The sequence below is a fragment of the Lygodium microphyllum genome, chromosome 2 (genome assembly GCF_053477565.2).
Source record: "Lygodium microphyllum isolate KBCC chromosome 2, Lygodium_microphyllum_v1.1.10, whole genome shotgun sequence".
Lineage (NCBI taxonomy): Eukaryota > Viridiplantae > Streptophyta > Polypodiopsida > Schizaeales > Lygodiaceae > Lygodium > Lygodium microphyllum.
The window spans coordinates 151,129,417-151,154,847 of record NC_141136.1 but is presented as its reverse complement, the minus strand read 5'-3'; the positions used below and the strand labels follow the sequence as shown (position 1 = coordinate 151,154,847).

Here is a 25,431-nt window from a genome sequence, read left to right as displayed (position 1 = left end):
ACACAGTGTGAAAAACCTTGGAGTGCATCGTCATCCGGCTTTCGTATTAATCTAGAGAGTCAATGATATATCAGTCATTAGTGTTAGTGTCCATAGTATGGATGGTTCAAAAATACGATATTTTTGGACAATTTTAGCCTATCTTTAATATTTTGGATATTATTTCTTAAAAATATCCTAAAAAGTGTAGAAAACTTCTAGAATAGGGTGAGATGCAAAAAACAAGTTGCTTTTCAATTAGTTTTGGGAGATCTTATGGAAAAATAAGAGGTTCTGAATTGACGCGGCACATGATCACAATTTTCTGGTAGTAAACAACACTCTGAATGAGAAGGGGGGAGAAGGAGCAATCCGCGAGAATTCTGACTAGGGATTCTAGGGTTGTACCCCCTTTTCGAAGCCAACGGAACCATTAGATTTGCCATTTGAGCAATAGAGTAGAAGCTAGTGTTCGGTGCGCATTTTTGGGTATAAGAGGGAGCTCCAAGAGATCTAATGCTTGGAGATTGCTTCCGAGTAGTATTAGACATTGTCTAAATAATCCAAGAACCATTTGTCTTAGAGTTTAGCCATTACGATTAGCTTATGACTTTTGTAATAACTAGGAATACACATGGCGAAAGTGTGTTTGGAGTCCCATACAAGGCTTTTGTTTCCCTTCTCAGCAAAGTTTACACGTAATACATGCAAAGTTTGAATCATTGAGCTTTGTTTTTATCTTATGTAAAGGCTTTGGCAAACTTGGCAAAAGGTTTTATGATTGATTCATGATGTATGGACATGTCTTGAAGAGAACTTGATTTCCAGCATTCTTGGGATTCATTTGAACCTCCTACCTATTTGTTTTCTTCTCTTCTATCTCCTATTCTCTACTTCCTTCTCTCTTTGATCCCTAGTGATACAACCTTTCGACTAAAACCCCTCCGACAACGTCATGCCAAAACTTACTGTTGAAGATAATTGGTATTTTTACATCTGGTTTGACATGCAAGAAGTAGTCTGGATAAAGCTATGTTTTTAACGGGCAATTTATGAGGCTCTAGCAAGGTGTTCAGCATACCAGTGAAGTAGATGTGTGAGTGAGTGATGTCTTGGTGTGTATTATACCAATCTGTTGCTCTGTATTATACTAGCTGGTTTGTGAATTTGTGACCTATCTCAAATCCCTCACTCCTCCACGCCTCAGATCAAGCCCACTAATAGTGTCACATAGATAGTAGAGAGAGTAGATTATCAAAAATCCAAATCTCAATCTTTAGTTGGCTTGAAAGCAATGTCTTTCTAACCTAAGCTACATTGCATACCCCTCTGATTTTGTTGGTGCCCATGTCATGATGAAGTTTGGGTATGTGAAATCCACTAAGTGTGTTATAGGAGGTTATTGTGTATTTTACCAAGGTCAGATTCCTGCTTCTACCCTCAGTTGTTTTGATCGATTACAACAAGGCATCAGGTTTGTCTCTTAGTAGAGGATAGGGGAACTAATACTAGGATAAAACTATTATGCTTGAGTAAACGAATCAGGCTACTATCTTAACCCTTTCTCTGGAAGTCTTGTATTCATATTCTCTGTATTACTGTTGAAGCTTGACTTGAAATTTCCCAAGGTTGGCCATGAGCTCTGGCTGCTTTCAAAAGCTTCTAGACAAGGTTGGTATCTGTGGGCCACCCCATCTGGAGGAGGAAGCATCCAATGGCTCAAAGATGCAGGACAGTTGCCCAAACTGAGGGATGGAGGAAGGAGGGGTGGACAGGGTGGGTGGGTTTGATTTTGGGGGATGAAGGGGAAATGATTTTTTATTCTGATTTTTGCAACAGGTAAACAGTTCAGGAGTAATGCCAATAATTTTCTCAACTTCATCACTTGCCATCCCTGGCGCTTTAGCTCGGTTCACAGGAGCAACAGCTCTTAAAAGTGCAGCTAACGCACTTTATCCTGGAGGTACATAACTTTCTTAACTTTTCCAACAATTATGACTTCTACAGTTCTCTCATTATTCTTAGCCTGTTCACTGTGGTGTCAGGTCCAGACAATTGTAACTTACAGTCCTCTCAATATTCTTGGCCTGCTCAATGAACTTCTCTCTTGGTGTTGCTCAGGTCCTCTTTATCTACCAACAAATGTGTTCTTGATTGCCTTCTTCAATTACTTTTATACCTTCCTCCAGCTTGATCCTGATGATGTGAGTGACCAGTTGAAGCGACAAGGGGCCTCCATTCCAACAATTCGACCTGGAAAGTCTACTGCAATCTTCATACAGAATGTAAGCATATTTTCTATGATTACTTGGTTTTCCCTTAAAACAAGGTTTACTAGAGTAGTAACGTAGTTATTTTCTGTCACCTTCTAGGAATCTTAACTTATCAGTTCAGTTGTGTTGATTCGTTGCATAGCTCATGTGATGTGCCAAGGCTATACCTCTTACTAAATCTCTCTGCGAATGAACAAGTTAAATTATGGAAGAGAGATTTTTTATATGTTCTTCATTACTTTTGAGGGCACAAATGTGTATGTTTGTTCTACAATATTTTGATTGCATAGACTCATGGATAGAATCACACATTCTTACATTTGCTCTCATCATCTCAAGGTGATGATGTATGATTATGTCATAGTAGATACTTGAGAGAGTTCTCACAATAGAGTTGGCTCGAATGCAATATGTGGTGTGCAAATCAAGTGCTATACTGACACTAAACAATCCATCCAAACATGCAAAAGCTGTGGCATGCATAACCAACAGGCTACCTTTCATTGATTGAATGCTTTTGTGCATATATTGTCATAAGATATAGTAAGGTGTTGGCTAGCCAACTTGGCAAATGCATCAGTTCCCTGTGGTGTCTAATGTGCAAACCATAACTGAGGGTGTTCAAGTTTCAGTTCAAAAAGCAGACACAAATATGCTGTGACAGCTCATACTCATGCTGGAGTAACTCACTAGGTTGATAAAAGTTGCTTTCTGCAAGGAAACATGAAACCTGCGTATAGGTCAAATTTGCTGTGTACTTCTAAATTATTTTGGTCAATCTTGCCGTTGCAGTCAAATGCGGCTTTGAGTTCTTTAAAACAGGAAGTTGATGTGAGCCTTATTTTAATAGGTACTCGGCCGGATCTCAGTACTAGGGTCTGCATTTCTTGGGATCATGGCAGCTGCACCATCCTTGGTAGAGAGTGCCACACATTTAACAGCATTCCGAGGGTTTGCTGGAACATCAGTATTGATTCTTGTTGGCTGTGCTACCGATACTGCAAGAAAAGTCCAGGCTGAGATAATATCACAGAAGTATGAGACTATTGACTTCTATGACTTGGAGAATAAAGATGGCTAACATTTTCTGAGAAGCTTCATCATCCATAACTATGGAAGGCACAGCATACTGACAATATTGGTCATGCCAGGCTTTCAAGTTTTATATTGGCATCGAGCTATCATCAAGTTTTTTCACGATGGGGTGATCTGGCTAATGTGAACACTTTATGTTGGTGGAGCTGTCAATGAACTCTCCTTCCCAAGACCGAATCAACCTTGAAAAGTTCATTTGGGTGATGTATAGCTTTAAGATGCCAGATTCCTTGTACTCTGATATAAGTTTGAGGAGAGCAATGTGCCTTGCATTGATGAGAGCAGTCCCCTTGTATAACTTGACATTCAGTGTTAAAGTGAGCTTTGAAATTCATGGACATCTGCTTGTACAGCTTGACTTGAGAACCTCTTTTTCTAGCAGCCTTAAGAGGCTTTTGGTGTGTTTGAGTCTGCATGAGAATAAGCCTGTCCAACGAACCTTCAAGTACACCTGCTGCTAAGGTTGCATATATGTTTCTTCTTGTATATTGATAACTTGCTTAGCAAACACATGAATAATTGTCCCTCTAAGCTTCTTCATCTTGCTTTTTACAAGCTTGTGCTGTCTAGTATTGCTAATAAGAAACTCAAGGGCTGTAGTAAGACCTCTGCTTGTACCAGTGCAGCTGCTATTACCAAAGAAACACATTGTCTTTGGAAATTGCTCTTTTTGTTTTTGCAAAGCAGCAAATCTCTGTGCTTTGTGGCAACCTTCATGTTGTTAACTAAGCAGGTCATGTTTTGAAACACATTTTGTCTTTGAAAATTGCTCAAGGGAGAAACACATTTTGCCTTTGAAAATTGCTCTTTTTATTTTTGCAAAGCAGCAAATCTCTGTGCTTTGTCGCAACCTTCATGTTGTTAACTAAGCAGGTCATGTTTTGTGCAGTGATAATTGTTCCTTATCATTGATTTGTTGTTGATTCACTTTCTGTTACTTGGATAATTATCAACTAACAGTGGTTCTCTATCATGTTGATCCATGTCCATCTCTTGGTTGAGAGCTTCAGTCTGAGTTAGAGAAGGACATTTGGAGCTGTGGCACTGGTCATCTCTGTCAGTCTTTTCCATGCTTGCTCAGCAACATTCATCCCAATATTTGAGGTGGCGGCAGCACATTGGACAACCTTTGTTGGTTGCTTTCTGCCTGTGTAGACCTGCCCAGCATTATGCTATTGGCACTTGGCATTTTATGTATCATTTTGACCATTTTAAGGAGCAGTTGCCCATTTTTGCAGGTCTGACCTTCACTTGCAGGTTGTAAGGAAATGCTAGGACAGACAAACACTGTACAACACACGATAAAAACAATCCGATGAATTTTCAATGAAGAAGGGGGTGTATAGAAATAAAGAATGTTACAAAGGGGGCTCAAACCTTCATTTCTCAAGGATGGGGACATGTGAGAGTTGAGATAGGTGTCAGACTCTCTGAGAACAGCTCCCAGAGGTGTGTGGTACTAGAGATGAATCCCAGAATGCAGCAGCAGCATTCCACTCTGAATAGTTTGGATGTAGACAGAAGCAGAGGGAGAAAAATGCAGTCCTCTGTACAACAGGATGCCTCCTATCTAGACTCCATACAAGTGAGAAACACAGCAGTGCAGGCTGAAGATGCAGGCCAGATTTCAGGTGATGATGTCAGCTGATCGTGTTGAAACAGGGCAGGCAGCAGCAAAAACGCAGTAGTCCTGTTAATGATTTTGCTGATGCAGGCATCAGCTGATCTGGACAGGTGGCAGGACTTCTAGGCAGGACAACCACACTGGTGGGCAGCAGGCGGCAGCCTCTGGAGCAGGGTGGCAACAGATGGCAGCTCCTGGACAGCAGGGCAGAAGTCTCTAGGACAGGTTGTGCCAGCAAGGCGCTGATGACTGATGGCTGGGAGCAAGGAGATGATAATGATGAGGGATGAAATGGGCTACTGATGACATATGTTTTAGTAGAGATTTTTGGGCAGTTGTCCTAATGTCAAATTAAATGTCATTTTGTTAAAAATAAAAATTTTGGGTTTATTTTTGTGGAGTTAAAAGCACGCCAAAAAGCATGGTAAACCTCCCTTAAGTGAGGCCTTTAGTTTTACTTGCTGGACACCCCCTCTCGAGCCCAAAAAGGTTCCCAAAGGACGAGAGAGTGTGACTTGGCTTTCTTGTATTGAAAAGATCCCACCCCAAAGAGATCAAGGCATTGGACCATGGGTATCAGGATGGACTGTCCAAGGCCCTATTAGGATTGTGGATGCGATGGATATCTTACTTGGTGGCCCAAGCGAATCAATCTGATGGTAGGTTCTTTTTAAAATGGATAGCTGACAATAGGATAGCTTTTAAGGAACAATCATTTGGCAGGGGTGTTAATGCTGAAGATCTTATGGCATAGAAAAGGGAAAATTGCAAACACAACAAATGTGAGCATTGTGCATGGGAATCCAAGTTGACCACTCTTTGAAGAGGTAAACAAGAGAAATGCTTACACACAACATTAAGGGTTTTCATTTGAATGGATGCTTACTCTTGCAAGTTTTCATCTATGCCAAGACAACTTGGAAAAATGCTATGCAATGTGAAGGATATGTGAAGTGTAATGCAAAATGGGAAGCATTAATGTAGTAGGTGTCTCTTGAGTAATGCCCTTGCAGAGAGTGATTGTTCACATACTAAGTGCCCTCTTGTAATGATGATTGGCTTGATACAAAAGAAGACGATACAAAGAGATGTTGAAATAGATCCAATGACCAAATTCTTACAAGTACTCATGGAAGAAACCATCCCTTCACCAAGAAAAGGTGGAAGGAGAAGTAACCACTACCTCTCACCCCATCACGTTGACAATTGTAGAGAGGGGAAAAAGCATTGAATTAGAGAAGTGAAGTATGTGCTATAGTTGGAAATTTGTGAAATAAACAATGTCCACGGTAGGCCCAAGGAAAGCTATAGCTCTTAGCTTTGCAAGAGGAAGCCTTCATGGTAATCCAAGAGGGTGAAGCTCAACCAAGGAATAAGTTGTCATGGAAGTGCCGAATCATCCAAGTCTCCACCTTGGCCAAAACTGTTAGGTTTGTGGAATGTTAATCCTTGATTTGGATATACACCAAGTATAAGTTTCCTACATAGTACCTTAGGGTGCACATATCTCTACTTCAATGAAGGTGCTTTTGGTGTTTTAGGAAAAGGATAAAGAGAGTTTCCACTACTAGAAGATAGGCAAGCATAAATGTATTGTAGAAGGGAGAACACAACCTTGAAAGATTTGTAAATGAAAAGTAGGTGACATCTCGTTAGAACTAGAGGTACTTGAACTAGGGGAGATGCTACATTCCAAGATCCTTTAGATCGGAGGGTCTCATAGGAAAGTGGGCTAAATTTCTTCTAGCTATGCTTTGGAAGTAGATGATATCTCAAAAGTAGAGATCAAGGATGCATCTTGTATAGCATCAATGAAGGCAAGATATGCATGAGGACCAAATTCTAGGGAAGAGTGGTGGACTAGTCAATTACCCTTCTTGTGTTTAGAAGAGGACTAGTAGAGGGGATTGTTCGTGGGCCATGCGAGTAATAGGTCTCCACTAATCATTGGGTTCTAGGTCACTCTTTTGGTTCTACATATCTAAACTTAGCTAGATTTACTTGTTTGAAAATTCTTCCACTTATTGGCTCCATCCATCCTTATAAAGTGACAATCGGGGTCACATGCAATAACACTATCCATGCATAGAGCCAACAATATTTAGTTTTCTATACAAATCACAACCATTGCTCCAATCATTTGAAATGGAGTAAGTTTAGCTTTTAGTTCACTTCTTTGATTCTAAAGATCTAAGCTTAGCTAGGTTTGCTCATTGGAAAGTTACTTAGCTTGTTGGCTCCATCCGCTTGTAGAATGTACAATTGGGTTCACATTCACAAACACTTTCATCGTACAAATCCAACAACCTTTGGTTTTCTAAACAAGTTATACCATCACAAAGTTGATACAATTACAAAAGCTTCCTTAATTATCTCATCACACTGATTCCTTAAGTGTTCCTTTATACACCACACAAATCAATAAAAATTAAAGGAACTAGCTCATCTTATTCAATAATTCTTGATTACAAGCCCTTTATTGAGTTATAGCTCTTTATTAAGTTGTGTCTTTCTTAATTGAGACCTACTAACTTTTTATTAAGTTGGATAGATGTGTGGTTGCTCTTATCCTTACTTGTAGGAGGGATTTACTTGATCAAAGCCCCTCTAAGCTCCTTGTCTATGCCATAAAGAATTGAGCATCATTATGCTTAGCTAAGCCACTTTGTTCGTGCATGTTTAAGGTACCAACAAGCAATATTCTTTCTCACCGCTTTTACCAAAGGAATAACATCATTGGAATTGGGGAAGCTACAATTGTCATCTCTACAGTCTATAACCAATTATTGAAAGTGGTTTTCGAAGCATAGAAACAAATCCTTTCGAATGAAATTTTGGAAATTTTGTTATTCAAAAAAACTATTCTTTGTGTGATCAAAACATTGTTATTATACACACTAGTAAGTCCCGTTCTTAGTATCAAGTCAACCTTTCACTAACTTTTGTTCAACATAGCTTAACTATATGTTTTCCATAACTAAATCCCTAACATTAAAGATCAACCTTTCTATAAATTTTCTAAGATGTAAAAAAAAATATAAATTTTAGGTTCAACTATCTTTTTCTAGGCTCCCATTTTGTAATATAAATTTTAGGCAAGCAAGTCCAAAATATATTGTCCTCAATGTATCCTCAATTTGTGCTATGAGGCCAAATGGGGCTAGTGAGTTAGAGATAGAGTTGATTGGTCAAGTCAATGAGCATCTTGAACTTGAGAATCCCTAATTGTAATGATTGTGGGTGCAACTATTCTAGGTGGATCTTTTTCTCTCTTTTTGCCTTAGCTATTGTACCTTACATGGCTTTACCCTTGGTTCTTTTTTGTGAATAGGGGAAAGAAGTACTAGAATCAAGTGCAAGGCATGGGTTACTTGAAAATGTTTCAATGGAAATATCTGAGGATGTGCCTTTAGTTAAACCTTGAAAAATAACTTCTTTATATATTGAAGAGCATGAGGTTAAAGTAGTTAAAATAGAAATGGTTAAAGGAAAATACTTAAATCTAGGGGCTCAATTGGAATCCCAAGATTGAGAAAAAATTGAAGAAGCATTGTGAGTGCATGTTGATGGATTTTGTTTGTTTTATAATGACCTTAAGGGTATCAAGAGACTGAACTTTGTCAGCATGATATTGATCGAGAACCAGGTACCAAACTTGTTTATCAATGTCAATGACAAAAAATCATGTATATGTGAAATTGGTAAAGGATGAAATTACTAAGCTTCTTGATGTAAGATTTATATATCTTTTTGCATATAGTGAATGGTATCTCCCATCGTGGTGGTGCCTAAGAAGAACAACAAGAAAACCTGCATTTGTATTGATTATAGAAAGCTTAATAGTAAAACGTAAAGATCATTTTCCTTTGCCATTTACAGATCAAGTATTGGATAAGGTTGCAGGCCATGAACTTTATTCTTTTATTGATGGGTTTAATGGCTACAATAAAGTGTTAATTCATCCTAAGGATCAATCTAAAACTACTTTTACTATTGAATGGGGTACATTCACTTACAAGGTAATGCCTTTTGGTTTGTGTAATGCACTTGCAATGTTCTAAAGGGTCATAATTACATCCTATCAATATTTTCTATGAAAATGGACGGAAGTTTTTCTAGATGACTTTTGTGTCTATGGGATGACAAAGAAATACATCAGCTATTAGCACAAGTATTTGAACACAATGATGAAGAAGGTATCCCCTTGAACCCTAATAAATGTGTTTTTGGAGTGCCAAAAGGGATTCTATTGGGGCATATTGGTGTTGCCATGGACCCCACTAAAATTACCAAGATTTTTGCACTTCCATCACAAAAAAATCTTAAACAACTACGTGGATTTTTGGGACATTTAAATTATTATCAATGGTTCAATTTTGATTTTGCAAAAGTAGTATTACCTTTAACAAATTTGCTATGAAAGGATAATCATTTTAATTGGGATGATGCTTGTCAGAAAGTGTTTGAATTCCTTAAGTAGAAGTTAATTGAGGGACCTGTATTAGCATCCCCGAATCGAATGAAAGAATTCCACATCCATGCAAATGCATTTGTGTATGCTGTGGGAGTTATTTTACATCAAGCTAACGATAATAAGGTAGAACATCAGATTAATTTGTTGGCTAGGACCTTTTAAGGTTATCAAAGTTTATGATAATGGCTCTATAGATGTGTAGGATGAAAATGAGACTTTTAGGGTTAATGGCTTACACCTTAAACATTTTGTGACTTAGTGTTAGCTAGGTCTAGTTAGAATAGCAACTAGGATTACCTTGACTAATTTGAATTTTGCATTTCTTTTGTTTTGGGGATTTTCTTAATGGGATGCAGGTATGGAGATTCTCTAGATGGATGCGTTCAGACGTCATCTTGATGCTTATAGTATTCCATGATTTTAGACACATGATAGGTTCCTATATGCTCCGATAGCAGGTGAGGCCTATTGTGGTTTTGCTTTTGTAGTTATCTTTTGTTTGCAATACCATCCTTAGTTTATAGTGACATCTATATATGTGTGCCTAGCTTTTGTGTCAATAGTGTTGAACTTACTTCTGATGTTATGGTACCACTACTATGCAAGAAGCTATCGGCTATACTTATCAGAGCCATGATTATGATAGCATATTTTCACCTATGCGTGGCATTCCCTGGTATAGGGTGGATAGAGAATAGCAAGAATTTGCTAGATATCGAGCTATTGTTTACCGCATGACTCCATCATATATTGACCTTCAAGTCCATGATAGTTGCCCCTATTGGGATTATATATGTTGATATATGGATGCGACCAAGGGTTGTTCTTTAGGATGTTTATGAGTGGCACCTATGTCCTATTATGATGATGCAGCTGTCTGTAGCTTTGCTCCATGAGATGATGGAGACTTTTAGTGATATACTTGATAGCAGGTTTATGAAATCTGATGTGCCTACTCTAAAGGCCATTTAGGAGCATCCTATATTTATTAATTTAGTTTATCAGTTTGACTTAGATAGTGTAGATGATTTTGGGTTGTGTTTATTGTTTTTGTTAGAAGGTTTTAGAGAGTTTGAGGATTATTGTTTAGATCTTTTCTTTTCTTAGGATCTTTAATGTTCATTTTAATTTACATTTCAATTATATATTAATTTTATGCAAAAAACAAAAGTAAACAACAACAAAAAAATAACCAAAAATTTTAAAAAATAAAAATCAAGCTTTTTTTATGTCCTTGGATTTTTAGGTTCTCATGCATTATAGTTTTATTAGTTTTCATGTAGTTAGGTAGTCATTTGCATGCATGGTTAGGACATTCCTTTTAGTACTATGAGTTTGTGATACTTAAGCTTAGCTAGGTGGACAATTATATATAGGAGAATAGTTATAAATAGGAGATATACAATGCTCTAAACAAATATTAAGTGGAAGGATTAGGGTAGCACGATTGATTGAGATTGTGAAATAAGCATATAAAAATTATTTTGTTCATGGGAGTTTCAATATTTATTCATCTAACTTGTTAATAGTATAGTGGTTAATGTATGCTTTATATGCAAATTTTATGATTGTTACAATTTGGAAACTACTATGTGCTTATCTTGACAATTCTTGGAGCTGCAATATCCACGTACATATACATGTTGTTTCGTACCTAATCTATACGCATATTCCTTTGAAATGATGGAAAAGTAAGAAAATACCAATTGACTATACTAATATGGTATTTAAAAACTTAAGCAATTATAGAAGGAAAAAAAATACAAAATTTGAAGAAATTAATTGAAAGAAATATAAACGATTCAATCTATATGAGGGTCGACCCGTCGCAAGGGATGGGACAATAACACTAGTAGGGAGTAATATTTTAGGGAATGGTGTGCGTGCATGACCTAGTTAATTTCATTGTATGTGGTGGCTAACTAGGAAACAAATAGAGTTTACTCGTGTAATGTTGTTGCTTTCTTAGCGAGGTGGTACGCAGTTGAGTAACAAGGTCATCTCCATGAAATTTTGACTAGGGGTAGTGTGGATGAGAGAGGCTGATTTGGTGAGTATTTTTGTCTTTTCATTTGTCTAGGCAAGGTGATAAATATTATGTGCTAGATTAGATTCCTCAAGTGAAGTTGTTGACTTGAATTGTTTGAAAATTCAATTTAGTGATGAATTCCTAGCCTTCTATTCATTCCTATAAGTCCACAGACTCAAAGCTAAATAAAAATAAATTGAATTCACGAGAGTATATCTATTTGTTCTTTCAAAAAGAAAAAACAACTAAAGTGAAAAGGGAAACTTTTTCATTGCCATATCTAATTTACTTGCTTACTCTATACTCAAACACAAGTAAGTTTTTTCTACCTTTTTAGTGTCTACTAGTCTTCTATGTGCGGTTTTGCAGGTTTGTTGTGCTCATGAGGACACTTCACATCTTAGTGGAGGAGGAATGATAACCTCTAATCTATGCCCAATATTGCACCAATTTTTCACAAACTTATATGCCATTCGAACACATTATTACCAAACTATTATATTTATTTTATACAGATGCAATGTTCATATTTGTGGTCTTTGAAGGATGGTATTCGCAGTCTGGCAAAGAGTTGTTGGTGTAAAATATTATACCTTGTATGGAAACATAGATTAATTATTGCAAAGGTTTAGAAAAAAACTTAGTAGAAACAAATAAATGAAAAAGGAGATGAAGCCGTTATAAGAGGAGAGACGTCATGAGGAAGAAGGGAGCACCTTCTTGGCCATGGCTAATGACCAAAAGGGAGAGAGTAGGGGAATCATCATTGTCGTCATCACAAGCATCATTATCCACATGATTGCCTAGGCCCTATCCATCATCATTGCCATTCCTATCCTAGAGAGAATCAAGCTATCAAATTACTAATCATTCCATTTGATTCTCTCTCAACATCATTCCTCCATTCTTATTTGGCATGGGTGCCAAGTCTAGACATCAAGGCATCATCATTCTATGGCATTCCATGATGAAGACATGGTGGCTCATTTTAAACACATGGCACCATCATTCCATGAGGGCAATCTTGTCAACTACAACATTGTCTTTCTCTACTCAAAACGATTGGAAGCATAAATCATCTTGATCATGGAAATAATCTTTTTCCAACAAAAAAATGCCCCATCTTGCCCCTCCGTGCCCTCCATTGAGTCTCTTCTTTAGTTGTGAGGATGCAATACAAGAGAAAATTCACTTTCTTTCAACCCTTTGTATCAAAGGGTTTAAAAAAACTATAAAGGTTGAGTTCACCCGAGAAGCTTCTCAAAGCCACTATTAAGGAAACAAATCACAAGTTAGTGTTGGAGCTTAAGAATATCTCTTAGAAAGGCATAGTAGACCAAAATTCTTAGCTGGACTGTAGAGATGCAAATTCCAAAGATGTGACTATGACTTGCTAATTGCCAAGTAAGTGCCTAACTTTATTTAAGAAATATGAATGGTGTGATGGTAAAATTTTCTAAGTTAAATTTTTTTAAACAGTGCAACAAAGCTTAGATCTTTACTTTGAATTTTTTTGTATTTATTAATATCTTATTAAAATTTTTAAAATAGAAAATTCTTAAAAACACTTAAAATTTACTCTAAACTTGTATTTATAATTATATATATATATATATATATATATATATATATATATATATATATATATATATATATATATATATATATATATATATATATAAGTTTGATAAAATTTTTACTATTAAAAGTCTAGTTAAAATTTTTGAGATTTTCTCAATAATTTTATTATATTTGAAAATTTAAAAAGTGATCATTTTGAGTGAAAACAAAGATTTTTATAGGTAGAAAATTATGTATACTCATAAAAAAATTATGGTAGTTTGCAAAGAAGTTAAAAATGTCATTTTTAAATTTTACTAATATCTTTGAGATATTGTAGGATGATAAGCTAGTTTAAATGCATTTTTGAAAGAAAAATTTAGTTAAGAATGTTATATTTCCAACTGTATACATAATGAAATTATATGTGTTATGTTGATTTGTGACACATACAAATATGGGGAGTGTATGACTACCTCTTAATAGTATTATAATTGATAATTTTTTTAATTATCTATGGGAATAAATAATATGGGATGCATTACAATTGCAAAATTAAAGGTAATGGTTTACAAACAAAACCTAAGTTTACATTTAATTTATGTGATGGCATGAGGGCAAGCCTCAGCATCAATACTAAAATTTATATTTTATTTATATAAATATCACTAGGTTTATTGACTAAGTAAAGAGAGGATGACTAACAATGTAATTTATTAATTATAGGGAAATTCTAGGTTTTAAAAATGAACTTTGTATGTGTATGCAAGAGAGTGTAAAAGGAGATTTGTTTTTATCGTACTTGTTATTTAATTTACAAGAAAGGAAAGAAGGATGTATCTACCAAATTTGAAATAAATTAATTATTTAAACATTTAAAGAGTGATGACAAACTTTATTTCACAAAGAGGGGTAACGTTTAAAAAGGAAAATTAAAATTTATGGATTTTTGAAATGTTAGTTGATTTCTTGGAATTTTTGCTCTTAACTAAATAAAAATATTTAGTTAATAAAAGATGGAGAAAGAAACAATAAGAAGAAATTTAATCGAAAGTACATTGATAGATCAAGAAGATCTACATTCTAAAATAACTCCTTTAAAGTCAAGCAAAACAAACAATTGGATAAACCACCACAAGTATGGTAGGAGAAAATTATGAGGAGCCGCCCCCTTGCAAGATGGAGGGAAGCCATACTTAGATTAGGATTAGAATTCTTGTGCCTAATCTAGAGACATGCTGTAAGTCATTATAAAAAGGTGAAGTAAATGAAATTAAGTAAGCTTACTTAGTTTCTAGTCATTGTGCGGTATTGGTTGGACCACTACTACAAAAGAGTGTCATAAATACTTTAAAGGCTTATTCAAGTCATAGAAATTAGCGATAAATCCCACATATCGGGTGTAACAACTTGGTTTAAAGTGGATTAAAAATCTAGCTTAAAAACCTGGTTTAAAGTGGCTTAGACTTTGGTAGGTCACACCACTTAAATCAATTGTTGATGACCTCAAGGAGACAATGGTTGATGCATTTGAGGACTTGGAGTGGAGAAAGAGAGACGTTGAAGGTTCTTTGCTAGGATATCCATGGCAACTCGTAAAAAAAGCTTGGGGGAGGGGGGAAAGAAGATAAAGACTCACTTTTGAAAAGTGGTCACGGATAATATCTTTTGTAAGTCCTTAAAGTTCTTATTGGAAGGTTACCTCTTAAAATTTGACTAAGAGTTGAAAATGAATTACCATTTTTATCCCTTTGTCTCCTTGAGATTTTTCCAATCCTCCTGCCATAGCTTGTGTGAACTTCAAGAAATTTGTCATCCTTTCCTATAGTACTCTTGTGTACTTGAGCTAACTAGGGTTTTCATTGTCCTAAAATGAATGTAGATTTGAAAGGAGAGAGAAAAGGATCAAAGCATTGGCCTTTGATAGCAACTATAATGAAAAAGACCTAGGTGAGAGGTGAGAGAAGGATGAAGATTGCAAAGAAGAGAGAGAAAGAGAGAAAAAGACTAGCAAGAGAGAGAAATACAAAAAGAGAGAAAAAGAGATAAGGGAAGCCATGGAAGCTAGAAGGAAGATGAAGAGTCAGTTCTTGCTAATCAGTGGATCCCTAAATTGGATCACTTTTACCTTTTGTACCTTGATCACTGTGTGATTGGGTATCTACCCCTGGTTCCCATGCGGTCTCACTCTTTACAACCAAACACGCTAGCTTTAGTGAAATTCATACTAGATGGGCTTCCATGGGCTTCCATGTATTCTTTCCAACTATTGCCTAATAGGTTTAGGCTATCTTCTTTGTTTATGCTACTACCTAACACCTTGGCTAGCATTCCTTTAATGATACATCTCCCCTCCTCTTCTTGGATATTTACAATCAATGGAAATACATCCTTTTTCCCCACAAGTGAAACATTCAAAAGTTTTCCCATCTATTCCTAGGGGTCCTCAAGTCTTGGTTGCATTGGAGGTTGCTTAGCTCGCAACATACATATGTTTCAATTTAAATTTCTAATTGTTCTTACAATTTCTACATTACATCATGATCAAGTATTCTATAACCTTAATACATAACAGATTTAGCTCTTTCAAGTACTATCTTGACAAGATTTCTAACTTGCTGTCTTACATTTATTGTAGCAATATCAACTAGGTTAGGCATTTGAATTGTAGGTGTAGTAATACCTCTTGGCTATCCCAACCTCATTTGTAGCATTCTTTTCTTTTCCTTAGCTATTTTAAATACATCATAAAATGCATCCAAGTATTTAATCAAGATTTTCTCCTTGATTTTAGGTCTAGGAAGATAAATAAATTTGTCCTTTTTCAAAAATATGATTGGAGTCTGCTCCATTCCCCATGTAACCTCTACCCATCTCTCTTCAAATTTGGCAATAAATTTAGATACTTTCTTATTCACTTCCTAATCCATTCTTTCTAAAAATTTACATAGACCCTCAAAATGTTGCCTCACAATAAAGCTAGTGATAATATTGGTTTTAACCTTATTCCATTATCTGTTTGCTGATGTCTTTCTCTAGCCTTCTCTCACTCACTTACGATTACTTCTTTGTTCCCTTTTTCTCAAGAAGAAAAATAGAAAACCATGTGGCAAACATGCAAACTATCACTTAAAATTCCATTCGCTAATACAACTTTTACTACAAATAAACATTGAATAGTCAAACAAAAGATATTTTCATTTTTTGTCTAGTTTGTCCACAATATTAACATACTTAGAGTTAAATGTTTTCATCACCAACATGGACCATAAACATGTTATTTTTTTTCTTACATGGAACTAGCTATCCATGTCATCTTGCATTTGTGCTAGCCACATACCTAGATCGAGGTCATTAATATGTGGCATGCCCATGCTAGAATGATCAAGCTATGTTTCCATGTCCTCATTTGACATGTCATATACGCAAGATATGGTTTGGACTTGATCAAAATAATGGGTATGTGTCATGTGTATGGCAATTTTCTTCTTAGTATGGCACTAATATTTTCATCATTGAACATTTTCTATCCCCAAAACACCAAGATGGTCCAAAGTGGAGACCCTTACCTTGCTACCACCGATATATGAACTAAAAGCTAGATAGTCATATTGTTTCATATTTAGACCTGCTATATCTTGGCTTGATTCTTACATACCCTCTAGTGGTAGTTCATGAACTTGAAATTTAGTAGGAGGAATCTCTTAGGACTCTCCAAAAGTTTTCTTCAACCTCTCTTTGCTTGTAAGAGTTGTAAACCACTACAATAGTCTTCATGTCATATGCCAATATTGCCTTAGATGCAAGTCCACTTTGCAAAAATATCAAATAAAAAATCATGATCATTGTTGAATGCTTTGATTGTAGTCCTTATAACTTTTTTTTTCCTTCTCACAATGGCCTTCACACATTGGACTTTTTAAAGGTCTTCACGATTACCTACTTTGTCCAAACCTTCGAAGCTAAAAATGGAAGGCTTGTTGACATTGTTCAAATATCACACTCCAAATTAATGAAGCTTTTCTCCAATGTCATTAGTTTCAAAACGATAAAAGATTCTATGGATCCAAAAGCAAAGGTTCTATCCATTGGTAGAAAGTCAATATGACCAACTAGCATTGCATACTTGCAAGCAATACTCTCAATTGCATCCTGTAGAGCTGCCATTTGCTTCAATCAAGAAATGATATCAACATGAATTGTTTCAATTTGAATGTCAATTTGGCATAGTAGATACTACCTTTCCAAAATTTATAGATTCCTATTCCATTCTCATAACTCCATGTGTTGCATCTGGAATAGCAACCCCAATGGTAATTAGATCTCTACAAGCATTTTGAATAAGATGAAATGTTTCTAGATTTCACCCAACAACATACACGCACCAAGGTAAGCTAATGGAGGATTGAAGAGGATTTTTCTTTACCCAAATAAGAAAGTCCACAATACCTTTTCCCCCATTTGCTAAGGACTTGGCATTAGCTCCACGTGTTAGCTTCTTTGGCACCCAATCACCACAAATGCTTAGAAACTTTGTGCAGACGTCTTTAGTGATATCATAGTCATCAACAGGATCTTCCCAACTCACTACCACTTTTTAAAATTGAAGCATTGAAAAGAGTAACTAGTCTTGCCGTTAAGATCGTATCTTGCTTGATTTGCTTAGCCCTTGTTTCCATCTCAAACATATTTTCCTTATCTCATTTGTTCTTGAGAAAAAGGAGATGACCTTCATTGATTTCCTCTTGCAATCTAATGACATCTCTATCCTTTAGACCCATAAGGAAACTAAATGGGAGAAGGTTGCCTTCCCTTCTTTCTTGAACTCTCATCTTGGGATAAAGGCTCATCTTTAGAGTATCTCTTCATGATTTTGATCCAACCATCACATATTTCTTGCAAGATGACTATCATATGAAAATCTCTAGATGCACAAGTTTCTCCAACACATGCCACAAATCTCCACAAAATAAAGAGAAAAATAGTGAGCATAGAATGAAAGAAAGAACATCACATTTATATTCACAAAAAAAGAAAGTAGTCATATATGTTGAGAACTTGTCTTGGGAAGCCCTTGTTGGGGTTTTGGTGGAGAACCAAATGCTATCCAATGATCTTAGTTGTTGAAGTTTCTCTATGCAAAGGGCATTCTTCATTACTATATGTGAGTCCATATTTTTAATTTACAAAAGCTCAATGCACATTTCAACATAACAATCAACTAAGATTCTAGCATCTCTTGTGGCATATAAATGCTTGGTTGCTAAACAACACGAAGTATTACTTTGAATATATATCTCTACTGCATGATTTGAGTGAAGCCCTGATGTGATCCAATAATGGTAGGTTTGCAACTTATTAACATCCACCTCATCACGATGCATGTGTTTGTTCTCATTGTTGTCCTCTATAGAAGGAATAAGATATGATGTTATTATTAGGTTCATGGGATTCTTTATGAAAGATGTGGTTAGCTTCTCCACATAGTCCCAACATACTAACCTATAAGCATACAAAGGAGGAGTCTCATAGGAGTTATCAAGTACAATGGGAAATTTCATTGTTGGACCAAATGGGAAGTATTTTTCAAACATGTGAAACTCAGAATCATTCTTCTTTCCCTAAGTATTCGGAATTATCTAAGGAAAATAAAATCTTTATTCTACTCCCTTGACTTCAATAGAAATGATTGGATTTGTAGGTCTATTGACTTGAAGGTTAAGTGACATCATCCTCCTTAGTGGTGTTAGCATCCATACTAACAACTAGAGCTTGTGATAAGGGTCTTCATTGAGGTGATTTTGACATTGAGCTTGTAGGATTTAGTATATTAATGTCTTTTTGAGGAGAAATTGAAGATCTTGACCGTGTTTGTTTTTCTTGGAGCTTCATTCTTTTGTTGGATCGATCACATTTCTTGATATAGAAAACTATTTTGCATGGCTTGAAATGATGATATTATGTCTTCTATGCCCTTCATCTCCTTAATCAAGTTCTAATCCATTTTTTTCAAGGAGTACTCTTCCTTCTCTTTAATATTTTCAAAGTGAAATGATAAAGGGTCAAATCCTAATTAATAAAAGGACATAAAAGCTCATAGATTTGGATATAAAATGATGTGTAATAGACTTGAAAAGTGGAGATTTGATCATAGGGAAATATCTCAAGTTATAATGCATTGAAAGACATTATGTTCTTATGTAAGATAGGACTTAATTGTGTAATCAAATCTCAAAATATAGTGATCTTAATACATTATGTCCAAATGATAGTTACAATGGAATCCCCATATAGAAAATAATAAACAGTGAGGCTTACATGGCATGTATAGCTTTCTAAAGTAGATTAACCATATGGCCAAATATCTTTTTTGAGTAAATGAATAAACTAATTCATTTGTTGCAAGGTAATGTGATATTGGATTTGACTATATAGCCAAATCTTGTTTTATAGTGGAATGAAGAAAGTGGTATCATGATTTACAAGATATGAGAGATTGAGCTTGATCATATGGCCAAATCCCATTTTTATAGTTGAAGCAATAAAAAGGCTATTTAAAGCAAAATATTGTGATATTGGATTTGACCATATGGTTAAATCTTGACAGATAGTGGAATGAAAGGAATGGGCCATTGAAAATAAATGGTTCATTTGTTGTTAGACACGAATTGAACACATGGCTAAATTTCCTATTATAATGGAAAGTAATTAAACAGTTCCAAGTAGAAAATAGCCTAGCCTCTTCGAGATAGTACATTAGATATTCTTCTCAAAAGTTTTTGCCATATGGCCAAATCTATTGTACCCAACAATCTATGATTGAATCTCATAGAGGTTTACTCTATATTTTTAAAGAATTTTATACATAGAGATCTAACAATGGTAATATCACAAAAAAGGATATGATGGGGGTATTTTTGGATTTTTCAGAAGAAATTCAAAAATCTTGGAATACTTTGGAGTATGTTTGGAATTGATAGAAAGCAAGAGACATTTTGTGATGTTGTGGATTCAAACAACATGAAAATTTTTATATGGGTGCATAACACCATAAGAAAATGAGAGATAAAAGAAAACTTATTAGCCTTATTAGCAAGGCTTTTTTATAGCCTTAGTGTGTGCCCATTGCTTTCAATATGCTTCCTTCTTTCATCATTTCAATCGTATCTCTCTCCCTTGCGATCAATGGACTATTGTGATCTACTCATGAGGGAGTTCAACTTGTAGTATTGAAGACAACATTGCTATAGAAGTATTTGAGGAGATCGATCACTATGTTATTATCCTCATTTTGATCATTGCTTTGGTGTTTACCTTGGTGATAAAGAGACAGACATTTAAATCCCAATGATTTTACCTTGGTGATAAAGAGACAGATAGTTCAATCCCAATGATGTCAACACTAATCATCTGAATCCAAAATGGTGGCTATAGTTTAATGTATATATCTCATATATATAGAATCTAAAGCCTAAAGTTTTTATTCTCTTCCCTTTGGCCTTAGTTTGTGTGATTTTAAACTTCAAGGCTTGGGCATTACATTCTCCCTCGCTTAGAGGAATCAAGATGTCCTCATCTTGAGAAGAACTTGGGGTTATTTTTCTTTGATGGCAAGTTATTGTCAGTACCCTTAGTAATTGTGGGTTATGGATCCACCACCCTTTTGATATGCCACTCTAATCACATATGAGTATTCAAACTTAAGGTTACTTAATGAATTCAAAGAAAAAAATTACTATAATATATCGTGTCTCAATTTTCAATAGAAGATCAAGGACCATTACAAGTATAAGGCCTATTGCATCTTGTAAAGATCCTCCCTGATGCAAGAGATAAGACATATGATGAACTTGTACGGCTTGATTTTGTTATTGGTTCCTCACTTTCTTGATCCAAATCAGGGAAATTTACTTTGATATGTTGTAGCTCATTGCAATGGAAGTACTAATGATTGGGACATACCCTATCTCATTGCACTTACAACACGTCTTTCTTGGTCTTTTAAGTTATTATGATTTTCTTTGGAACTCTTTGAGAGATAGCTATCTTCAAGAAGCTAGTCTCCATTTGGCTAATTAAGGCTTTGAATTGTATAAGAGCGTTTTGCAGCTTACGTAGCCTTAAGACTATAGACAAGTATCCAAGGGTTAATTTAGTCCATGGCAAAATTTGGTTACCCTAGTGACTAGTATCCATAGTGGGATATATTTTAAAGTGTTATGAATTGAGAATAATAGGATTCTAGGCTTAATCCTAGCTAATGCAAGGTAAAGAATGCATTCATCTAGATGGAAAAATAATAGGATTCTAGGCTTAATCCTAGCTAATGCAAGGTAAAGAACACATTCATCTAGATGGAAAAATAGGAAAGTGGCAAGTATTTATGTATTATGGTCCTCTTCATTCTCATTGGCCTATAAGGATTTTAGTGGTAGCATTCTCACGACACCATTGCTTCCACCCCAAGCATGCCTCACCTACCAATCGTAGCTTTGCTCTTCATGAGTCTTGATCCAAAATTCAGTGTCAATCTCAAGCTTGGATGTTTTCCCATGAACTCAAGTGGTTTTATTTGCTGACAATTTTTTTCTCCTCCAACTTGATAGGATTAAGGGTAGATGTGATGTCTTGAATTTACAATGAATAGAGTTAACTATTGTATACTTTCTTCAATGCTTTGTTTAAACCTTTACATGTCCACAAGAAAAGACTCAAATAAAAGATGTTAAGAAAATATTTTCCTCCACAAATGGAATGAAAAGTAGAGATATCTTTATTATTCATAGTTTCCAAAGGTAAAAAAGTGGCTCATTAAAGTAGACATTATTTTGAAAAAGATAGGAAATATTTCAACTACAAGGCTTTATCCATGGAAGTTAGATACATCAATGGTTTTGTAAATAAGAGGTTCAACATAGATATCTAAGTTTTGGTATTGAGAAGGAAGGTTTGGGTAGTTCTATTTACAATAATTACTATGGTGTGATCACCTTCGAATGGCAAATAGAAACTCAAATCACTTGCTTATAGACATAACAATTTGCTGAATTTGTCATCCATCTATGTGGAGGGAAGGGTTTAGATTATTTATAACAAAATATGTAAATAACCTTGAGAATTTCCATCCACTAAATCCTTTTATAGTTTGTTTGTATGTAAGCAAGACAATTAGTATTGATGAAGCAATACATGCCATCCGTGTCTAATGTCTTTCACAGTACGCTGAAGATGGGTTATGAATTTGATCCAAGGTAAGAATGAATCGATCTCTCTTGCTAAAGTTCAAAAAGTGCATGGCTTATGTGAACATATCCTGAAATGCCTAAAATGACATGAAGTTGGATTCTAAATTAAACTTCCTAGGATGATTGAATCTTAGAGCTATTTAGGACCTTTCTAAGGGAAAATTTTACCCCTTTTTATATAAATACATTCATGAATAAGTGTGTATAATCAAGCTTTTCTAAAAATTGCATATCTTTTGTACCAAATCAACTAGAGTTTTAAGCATCCAATTTTTTAGTTGTTCTCCTATCAAATGAAGTCTTTCTTTGCCCTCATATCTAGAACAATCTATCCTTATGGTAGCAATATAACTTGTGAGAGAATTTTTAGGTAGTATTTGAGCTTAGGTGTTAGTTTCTCTATCAACATGCCAAATTTCAAACTTATGTATTTGCTTAATTATTCCTTTTTCCTTGAAAAAACTCCCTTACTTCCTTATTAGCTTTCTAGACTTGTTTGAATCTCATTTGAATAACAACATATCATTCCCTTTTGCAACTATCTCTTTGTATCCCAACTTCATATATTGTTTTAACAAGCATTATAGACTTGCATGTTCAACTTTATTATAACTCTATATTTTCCTACTTTTCTCACATTGAAAATACTTAACCTTCAGCATTCAAAATGGAATAAATTGAACCTCTCTTTTGCATCATTTTTTTGTAGCTACCAAAAAAAAGTAAACTAGGATCTCTATATTTCATTTTCTCATGGACAATTTTCTTTTTATGACAACTGCACTTTGAATAGGATCTTTCTAATTCAAAATGTCAACTAAAATAGCTCTAATAGAATCTTCTTTCAAAATATGATTTCAAATTCTTATAGGTGTGAAGATATTCTAGGGTTTGCACTAAAAAAACACAAAATGTGCAACAACAACTGGAATAGAGAGACTCATACAATTATGTGCAAAAACTCAAACCCTAAAACACAAACCGCAAAATGCAAAACGTAAAACTCAAAAAATTAAATGCAAAATGAAAAAAGATAAATATAAAAAAGAAGAAAGAGAACTTTGAAGTCAATGAATCAATGTTGTAAATCAAGGAAAGAATGTACAAGATTCTCAAGGGCAAAGTTGTCCAACAACCACTAGTGGCTCTCATGGGAGTAAGCTCAAGGAGGTGTTGATGTGTTTAATCCATTAGAGACCAATCTTGGGTGTAGAAACCACTAGTTGGAGTAGAGGATGATGAAGAAAAGAGGTGAAAATGAAAAAAGGCCCAATGTAGATGATGGAAGCTTATCATAGTAGTAGTGGGGGGTTGGACAATAATGTAGACCATGTAGCAAAAGTCATTGGGAGTTGTGGACCACTAATAGAGGAGGGTTGGGATAAAACCTTCAAGATAAAGATGGGACTGAATGGCGGGCAATCTATCTATTTGTAAATGTGAAAGGATTCCCCCAAATTAGGGTTTTGCATATGGGACACATAAACTCTCTAGAACTTGTCATTTTTAAATGAAAATTTTGGTAATTTACTATTTTGGGATTGTTAGAAAGAGCTAATCAATGGGTAATGAATTTTTAGCTCGACACCCCCTCTTGGGCCCAAAACTAAGACCAAGAAAGCTCAATCCCATTTTTACCCCAATGCATCCCACCCTAAAGTAGCCTAAGCATAGTAGGTCACTTTGGCTACCCAATGGCCTACCAAGACTACAAAGGCAATGGCTATATTCCCAAGGGAGTCAGTCAACCCAGAGAGGAGAGGGCATCAAGCAAAGGGTGTGACAGTCTAAAGCACCCTCGGCATTGGGGACAACAGGTGCACATTAGCTACCGCTGGCCTACCAAGACTACAGAGGCGATGGCTATCTTAGCAAGGGAGTCCAAGTAGTCAACCTAGAGAGGAGAGGGCATGAGACAAAGGATGTTTAGCAGCTTACCAAGTCATGCAAAGGTGGATGGAACCACATTGAACTTTTCTTTTAGATAATATATATGGTCTGTGGTTTTTAAGTAATTCTGCCCCATGGGGAGAATGAAAAGAGATGGTTAGATCCAACACACCACAAAACAAATAATCTAACCCAACCACTCATGGGTGTCAATGAAGGACAAGGGAAAGGGTGATGAAGGATGGTGAGACAGTGGTAAGGTGGTGAAGAACCACCAGGTGTGCTCTGCATAATGAGATACAAAGGAGTATGCTACATTATGAGAATGCACATACACTTGTGCCACTTGGACTATGTCCCTTATGGGGAAGTTGTTCACTTGCCCAAGCGCCCTTTTACAAATATAATGAAATCATCCAATGCAAAGGAGAAGGTACAACATGGGGGAGGCTAATGTCAAAGACAAGTGTTGAATCTTATAGCATACCAAGAAAGGGTAGGAACCCCCTCTCAACCGTAGATGTCAAGGTCGAAGGAGGAAGAGGAGCCAAATATTGGTATTTGTGTGGTGCTGAAAACTATAAAGATAAAGATGAACATGAATCACCTTGAGTAAAAGAGTAAGGTAGAAGCCACTATGCCATGATAGCATTAAGAGATGCTATAGAATTTGCCTTGGGAGGGGAAGCCTCCATGCTGGTAGAAGAGAAAATCTCCTAGGAAGATGAGACCTAAAAGAAATAATGCACACTCCATGTCTCTAGCCTAAGAATGAATAGTGGAAACTTACATGTTAGTCCTACACTAAAATGCAAAAACTCTATAGGAGAGATCAGAATTTGCAAAATAGAGGTTAGCAATGAGATACTTCAAAGAAAAATAAAATAGAAAAGTAAAGCTAAATGAAAGATGTGCAATATGTGTGTGCGTGTGTACGAGTAAATTTAGTGGAATATTAAAGAAGGAAAGACTAAGTACGTGGCCATTGTTGCATACATCCATCAAAACAAGTCATTGCCCCAATGAGACAAAGAAGTGGTCCTAGATGGAGGTGCAGAGGATTACCTAGTGGATGCAAAGAGTGAAATGGAGAAGGAGCTAGTAGACCAATTAGTTAATCCTTCAGGGGTATTGAAAGATAAAGGTTGATGGGATTGTCCTTGTGCCACATGTCTAGTGGCCATTGGGGAAAAAGGAGTAGATGGGGTAGTAGGGGGAGGCATAGCCCCCACTAGATTGTCCAATAAGAGTGGAGGTAGTCA

The 25,431-nt window shown here is 35.7% G+C and overlaps 1 protein-coding gene across 1 annotated transcript in view; it reads left to right on the top strand.

The window, feature by feature from the left end:
• SCY1 (SECY homolog 1) overlaps positions 1-3,891 on the top strand; it is a 57,982-nt gene extending 54,091 nt beyond the window's left edge. Inside the window, exons 6-8 of the mRNA XM_087699623.1 lie at positions 1,819-1,942; positions 2,101-2,264; positions 3,103-3,891. Of these exons, the coding sequence (XP_087555749.1) occupies positions 1,819-1,942; positions 2,101-2,264; positions 3,103-3,333 (519 nt within the window). The 3' untranslated portion in view covers positions 3,334-3,891. The remainder of the gene's footprint in view (positions 1-1,818; positions 1,943-2,100; positions 2,265-3,102) is intronic.
• The last annotated feature ends 21,540 nt before the right edge of the window (positions 3,892-25,431 follow it).